Source organism: Colobus angolensis, unplaced genomic scaffold (assembly GCF_000951035.1).
Source record: "Colobus angolensis palliatus isolate OR3802 unplaced genomic scaffold, Cang.pa_1.0 Scaffold269, whole genome shotgun sequence".
NCBI lineage: Eukaryota > Metazoa > Chordata > Mammalia > Primates > Cercopithecidae > Colobus > Colobus angolensis.
The window spans coordinates 1,358,910-1,366,199 of NW_012115921.1; the positions used below are offsets into that span (position 1 = coordinate 1,358,910).

The window sequence follows — 7,290 nt, forward strand, 5'->3', positions numbered from 1 at the left end:
TATTAAAATATTTTGACAAATATTTGTCAAAATAATTACATAATCTTTGTGCAGTAGAAATCATAGGTATTTAGTTTTGCATTCTTCACTTTCTTTTGTTTCATAAATGCTTTCTTTAAATGTAATTTTGAACGGTTGGATAGTATTTCACTCAGTGTAGAAGGGAAGCAACATTAGTGGAGTACCTGCTATGTGATGGGCATTGTACAAATTGCTCCATATTTGTCTCATTTCACCCCATAGCATTTCTATAAGTATTATTATGCCCATTTCATAGAAGATAAAATTGAGGCTTAGCTTAGTTAATTTCAGTTTAGCAAACACTAGTTGAGCTGTGAGGTACCACGCTGAGTTTTGGGGATTAAAGATGAATGGGACATGGTTCCTCCTACAAGGAATGCAGAAGATGGTAGAAAAACAAATGAGTGTAAATATGCTAAGTGCAGTGACCTAGAAAAGGAACACGTGACCTGGGTTAGGGTTGGTCAGAGCAGGTTTGCTAAAGCAGCAGTGCTTCTCAAAACTTCAGTGTGCACATGGAAGTACTAGGGGTGTTTGTTAAAATATGGATTCTCATTTTTGGTCCTTTGGTTGGTCTGACAGTCTTCATTTCTAACAAGCTTCCAGGTGGTGCTGATGTCGCTGGCCGGCATACTTCATTTTGAGTAGGAATATTCTAGAGGATGTAGAACTTGAATAAATACCAATTAGCTGGGTCGAGGGGTGGGAAAAGTATTCTAGACAGAGAAGACAGAGTGAGGAATGACATAAAGCATAAGGAAAGTATGGTAAGAGGGTAAACTACTTATAATCTATGGCAAGTGGTGGCAAACTATAGCTTGCTGGCTAAATCCAGCCCACAGCCTGTATCTGCATGGCACGTGTGCTAAGAATAGTTTTTATATTTCTAAAGGGTTGTAAAAAAACAAAATCAAGGAAGAACATGTGATAGGCACAAAGCTTAAATATTTACTGGTCAACCCTTTCCAGTAAAAGTTTGCGCCCCCTTATCTGTGGTATTGGCGGTATTGGTGGAGTGTAAAGTCTGAGGTGGGACATGTTTGAGAAAGTAGGCTGGGGGATGATCACCAAGGGATGCAGAGGAGCTTGGCCTCTGTCTTTGAGGTGATTGGGAGCCAGGGCAGGGCTTAAAGAGGGGAGTGTCAGGCTCTGGCTTTTGTTTTACAAAAATCCCTCTGGCAGAATATATATATAAAAGGGGGCGACCTGCAGGTAAGGATACCAACCAGGAGGCCTGACCAAAAGCAGATTGAGTAGGAGTGACAGAGTTCAGAGCTGCCTGGGACAAAGTTTTAAATTTTATTGTCACTGCAACCCATAGGAAGATAGGAAGATAAACATTTTATATCATGACCCAGCATGCATACACACTCAAAGCAAAACTTACCACAAAACACTGTTTCTTTATTGTGGATGAACTCACATGTTTTTCATTCCATTAAAAAAGAAAATGCTGTTGCTACCCACTAAGTTGACTTCATAGTGGGCCGTAACCCACAGTTTTCAAACTTATTAGGGAGCTCATTTAGGGAAATAAAACAGCAGGATTTTGTCATTGGTTTGATGTGGAGGGTGGGGAGCAAGAATCCTGACATGGATGTGTGAATGGTGTTATTTCCTAATGGAAATCAATAATAGAGGGGGGAAGCCATTTGGAAGGTAGAGAGGATTCATTCGTTTTTGTACGTAAGTTGAGTTTGAGAGCACTGTAGGATATGTGGGCTTTCCAGAAGATAAGAGGTATCAATTCTCATTCAGTTTTACTGCCTTATTGTTTTGTTTAACTGCTGTTTTTTTTTTTTGAAACAAGGGTCTTGCTCAGTTGCCCAGGCTGGAGTGCAGTGGCACGATCTCCGCTCACTGCAACCTCTGCCTTAGGTTCAAGTGTTTCTCATGCGTCAGCCACCTGAGTAGCTGGGATTACAGGTGTGTGCCACATGCCTGGCTAACTTTTTTGTATTTTTAGTAGAGATGGGGTTTCACCATGTTGGCCAGGCTGGTCTCGAACTCCATGCTTCAAGTGATCCTCCTGCCTTGGCTTCCCAAAGAGTTGGGATTATAGGCATGAGCCACTGCTCCTGGCCTAACTGCTGTTATTTCAATAGCAGTATTTTCTACACAAAGTATGATGTTTTAGGATTTAGTAAGCTTTTCCTGCTCAGGCTAGGTATTCCACCATTATTTACAACATTGTAGTGTCCCAGTGGGAGGAAGCAGCATGAATTTTGAATAATTGGCTTATGTGGAAAGTTTGTAAATTGATCAATAACTTGTATGTATTACTTTGAGATGTTTAATTTAGCACTTATATGTTCGGTAAGACTAATGTTCTGATATATTGAAATATTTAACAGAGTAATTGGATCACATTAATTCGTTTGTATATTCTCATATATGTTCAGTTTGTTTTAGCTCTGCATACAAATATACTGCATTATTAGAGGGTTATCAGTTTTTGATTCCTTTACTTATTCTGCACTAATATAGACCAGTGGCATTTTATTTATACTCCTATCCCTGTATTTTAGGAGACTCTTTAAAGATAGGCATTTCTGGAATGGTAAAGAGTATTTCCTAAGTTGAACATATCATAACTATGTTAAAAAGTTTTTTTTAAACTAGGAAATAATTGTTCCTTCCACATTCTTTATATAGATTGAATACCTGCTTAAGAAGCTTACAGAAGCTATGGGAGGAGGCTGGCAGCAAGAACAATTTGAACATTATAAAATCAACTTTGATGACAGTAAAAATGGCCTTTCTGCATGGGAACTTATTGAGCTTATTGGAAATGGACAGTTTAGCAAAGGCATGGATCGGCAGACTGTGTCTATGGCAATTAATGAAGTCTTTAATGAACTTATATTAGATGTGTTAAAACAGGTAAGAATTCTGTTACTGTATTTTTTTCTCATCTTTAGAATTTGACATTTTAAAATTAATATTTTTATCACAAAGATGAGTGTAAGTCACTTATTTTCCTACACTGATTTCTTTTTTTTTTTTTTTTTTGATTCAGTCTTGCTCTGTCGCCCATTCTGGAGTGCAGTGACATGATCTTGGCTCACTGCAGCCTCCATCTCCTGGGTTCAAGGGATTCTTGTGCCTTGAAGGCATGCACCCCCATGCCCAGCTAATTTTTGTATATTTAGTAGAGATGGGGTTTTACCATGTTGGCCAGGCTGGTCTCAAATGCCTGACCTCAAGTAATCCATCCACCTTGGCCTCCCAAAGTGCTGGGATTACAGGTGTGAGCCACTGGGCCTGGCCTGATTTTGAATAGGAATAAAATTTCTTATTTTTCCAGTCTTGTATTAGGCTTTTCATTTAAAAAAATTATTGGTGCAATTTTAAAGTACAGTTAAGAATTTTAAGTACAGTTAAGAATACATATATTATTATATATTAACTTTTTTTTTTTTTGGAGACGGAATTTCGCTCTGTCACCAGGCTGGAGTGCAGTGGCATGATCTTGGCTCACTGCAACCTCTGCCTCCTAAGTTCAAACAATTCTCCTGCCTCAGCCTTCTGAGTAGCTGGGACTATAGGCGTGCGCCACCATGCCCAACTAATTTTTGTATTTTTGGTAGAGATGGGATTTCACCATGTTGGTCAGGATGGTGTCGATCTTTTGACCTTGTGATCCACCAGCCTTGGCCTCCCAAAGTGCTGGCATTACAGGTGTGAGCCACCCCACCCAGCCCATTTCCAAAATATTTTTAAAATATCTTCCTGTCATGTGTGCATTCATAACCATTGATCCAGAAAGATCTCCATGGCATAATGCTGAGTGGAAAAAAACCACACTGCTGTACAGGAGATACCTTGTAATCCCCTTCAGGTAATGTTAATGTGTGTGTGTAGAGCTGTCAGGAAGATGCTTGCCAAAATGTTTACAGTGATCACCTCTAGATGGTGGGATTTTGGTGAATTTTTTTCTTCTTTATTCCTTTCTGTATTATTGGACTTTCTATATGATTTTATATTATTTTTATAAAATCAGAAAAATGCCTCTATTTGTGAGGAAAAAAATACCTTTATGTAACAAAGTTGCTTTTGTCTTACTTAGACTGTCATCTTTTTCTTAGCACCCAGCATAGCAGATGAAGCTTGATGCTTGTTAAATACAATTTATATTTTTTTGGTGGCTCTTTGAAACTTCTTACATTATTATATTGAATAATAACTGATTTGGGATTCCCTTACTTTGATCCTTTCTTTCTTCCGTAGGTAATAGTGTTGTCTTTGTTCTTTTTTTTTCCTAATGGAGCACATCATAAACGTTGAGGCTGAATTTGTATAGGTTTTTGGTGCTACAAAGAGGTATGAGATGTGGTCTCCATCTGAAGTGGAATTCTCAGCCTCTTAGGATGGCAGGATATGACTGTAGTAGAATTGCAGTATGAGATAGCTTTTGCTTAAATGTCCAAAGATTAGGAAACTGAATATGTAATATGATTAGAACTTAGTATAATAACCAACTGAAACTTCAATCGATATCATATATATTTAATGATATGTATATTCTATCATGCGCTATCAGCACCTGTAGATTTAATACTAAAAATAGCAATTATTCTTAAGCCTGAAGGGCTTTGGCCTATAATAATGTATAAGTTTGCTTAAGTAAACATTTGAGTCACACACCTTTGAGGCCAATCTGTGGGAAGGAAATACAGAGCTAGTAAGTGTTAGCTTAGAAGCCACATTTAGAAGCCAGTATTCGAACTCCTGGTGCAGTATTTTCCTGCGTCTTGGGCAGAGTTCCTCCTTCAGAATACCGAGAGGTTAGGCAGAAAGGTAGGTTGGTACCAGAGGTGGAAGTCCTTGAATATTTGTTGAGAAGATATATGTGGCCAAGCTTTAGCATTTTCATTGATTGAGGTTTTACTTATTTTATTTAAAAATTTTGGCTGGGCGCAGTGGCTCACGCGTGTAATCCCAGCACTTTGGGAGGCTGAGACGGGCAGAACACGAGATCAGGAGCTAGAGACTATCCTGGCCAACATGTTGAAACCCTGTCTTTATTAAAAATACAAAAATGAGCCGGGCATCGTGGCGTGCCAACTACTCGGGAGGCTGAGGCAGGAGAATCACTTGAACCTGGGAGACAGAGAGGTTGTAGTGAGACAAAATCGCACCCACTGCATTCCAGCCTGGGCGACAGAGTGTTACTCCTTCTAAAAAAAAAAAAATTTTGTAGAGATGAGATCTCACTATGTTGCCATGGTGATCTTGAACTCTTGGCCTCAAACGATCCTCCTGCCTTGGCCACCCAAAGTGCTGGGATTACAGGCATGAGCCACTGCATCAGGCCTAATTGAGGTTTTAATTTACAGAGAATCATTGTTAGGGGTTCATTCTTTTTTTTTAAGTGAAATAGACCAGTATAATAAACTCCCACATACCCATCAGCTGACTCCAGTAACCACCAACATATGGCTAATCCTACCCCACCTACTTTTACCTCTCCTGTGTTATTTTGAAGCAAATCTCAGGTATTTTATTTTGTTTATAAACATTTCAATAGGTATCTCTAAAAGATAATGATTTTTTTAAAAATGTCAAATGCTACTTAATATCAAGGGGGTTCTGTTATCTGCATATCATTTTGGGGAGGGGTTGTCTCTGAAGTGTCTGAAATTATATGCAGATTTTTGTCCGGTTATGCTTGCATGACTGGGTGTAATGCTCCTCACCTTCATAGATTCTCAGAGGGTCCAAGAACAATTGGTGTTCATGTTTTCAGGATCATATATCAAATAATGGAGTAGGCAAGTATATCAAGGAAGAGATGTCAGCTCTTACAAGTAAAAGGACAAGAATTTATATCACATTTTATCTTTCACAGGGTTACATGATGAAAAAGGGCCACAGACGGAAAAACTGGACTGAACGATGGTTTGTACTAAAACCCAACATAATTTCTTACTATGTGAGTGAGGATCTGAAAGATAAGAAAGGAGACATTCTCTTAGATGAAAATTGCTGTGTAGAGGTGAGTCTAGTGTTACTTCTTTGCATTATTACCCCATGCTGCCCCCTGATGCTGAAGTAGCTTCTCACCTTCTTCCACCTAGACTCTAGAACCTTAAAATAACCCCCAAATTTACATTTCCAAAATAACATAGGCATACAGTTGCCATGGTTTCTGAACCAAACCTTAAAGACAGCTGACAAAATTTTTTTCTAATATGAATTTATTTTCAACCTTATACTTGTGAACAAAATATAAGGATTAAATAATTTATTGGAACATTTAAGGAATCATTTATTGAATAAAATGGAGTCATAAAAGAGATAATAAAGTAAAAAAAAATTCAGTAAGACAATATTTGGAATCACAAATATGCCAGAAAATCTGGGACATTTTGAGTGCAAGAAATAAAAGAAGATGTTAAGCATTGTCTTTGAATGCTTTGGGTGACTTTCAGGACACTTTATTCATAGGTACTAATTCTTGAAAGAAGTGAAATTCTCAAGAACATAAATTTTTGAGTTTTTAATTTTTATATGAACTGTCCCCGTGTCTGTATGTGTTGAAGAACATTTAAATACCTGAAATCTCACGCATAAACTATAATGTATTTTAGTGAATAATAATGTCTTGAGATGTGTAAAGTCCATGAAGGAGTCTGCTTAGATTTAACTAAACGTAGGGAACTACAAGGCTACCAAAGGCCAGTTTACTCATAAACTTATAGGACAGAAACCACAGGTTGCCAGCCACAACATTCCAAGTGCAAGGAAAGAAAGCCACATTATGCAGATGTAGGAATCACCCTAGCTTAGGTGCTTCATATCCCACAGGAGTTAATACCTCTTGTAACATCATCACAGATGTACCTTCCAGGATTCCTGCAAGGGAGGTGCTCAGGGTAAGAGCTGCTATGCCCAGGAAATCGCAGTGCATGGCATTCTATCAGGTGTTTATAGTTTTCCCAGTCTAGATGTAGTATACCAATGGGGTCATTTTTACCATAAGTGATGTGCTTAGGAAACAGCATTAGTAAATAAGTAATATGCATTTATAGGTATTTTTCATTGACATTAAGTTTCAGCTGATTTTTACTTAAAATTTGGAAGAACTAACTTTGCTTTCTGTTTTAGTCCTTGCCTGACAAAGATGGAAAGAAATGCCTTTTTCTCGTAAAATGTTTTGATAAGACTTTTGAAATCAGTGCTTCAGATAAGAAGAAGAAACAGGAGTGGATTCAAGGTAAGGTGATTTCTATTATTTGCCATTATATAACTTGAGAGCTCTGACTT

The 7,290-nt window shown here is 38.0% G+C and overlaps 1 protein-coding gene across 2 annotated transcripts in view; it reads left to right on the forward strand.

The window, feature by feature from the left end:
• SWAP70 (SWAP switching B-cell complex 70kDa subunit) overlaps nt 1-7,290 on the forward strand; it is an 85,232-nt gene that overhangs the window by 55,182 nt on the left and 22,760 nt on the right. For both annotated transcript variants that reach the window (XM_011947616.1, XM_011947617.1), the window contains 3 exons: nt 2,677-2,904; nt 5,873-6,019; nt 7,132-7,240. In XM_011947616.1, the coding sequence (XP_011803006.1) occupies nt 2,677-2,904; nt 5,873-6,019; nt 7,132-7,240 (484 nt within the window). The remainder of the gene's footprint in view (nt 1-2,676; nt 2,905-5,872; nt 6,020-7,131; nt 7,241-7,290) is intronic.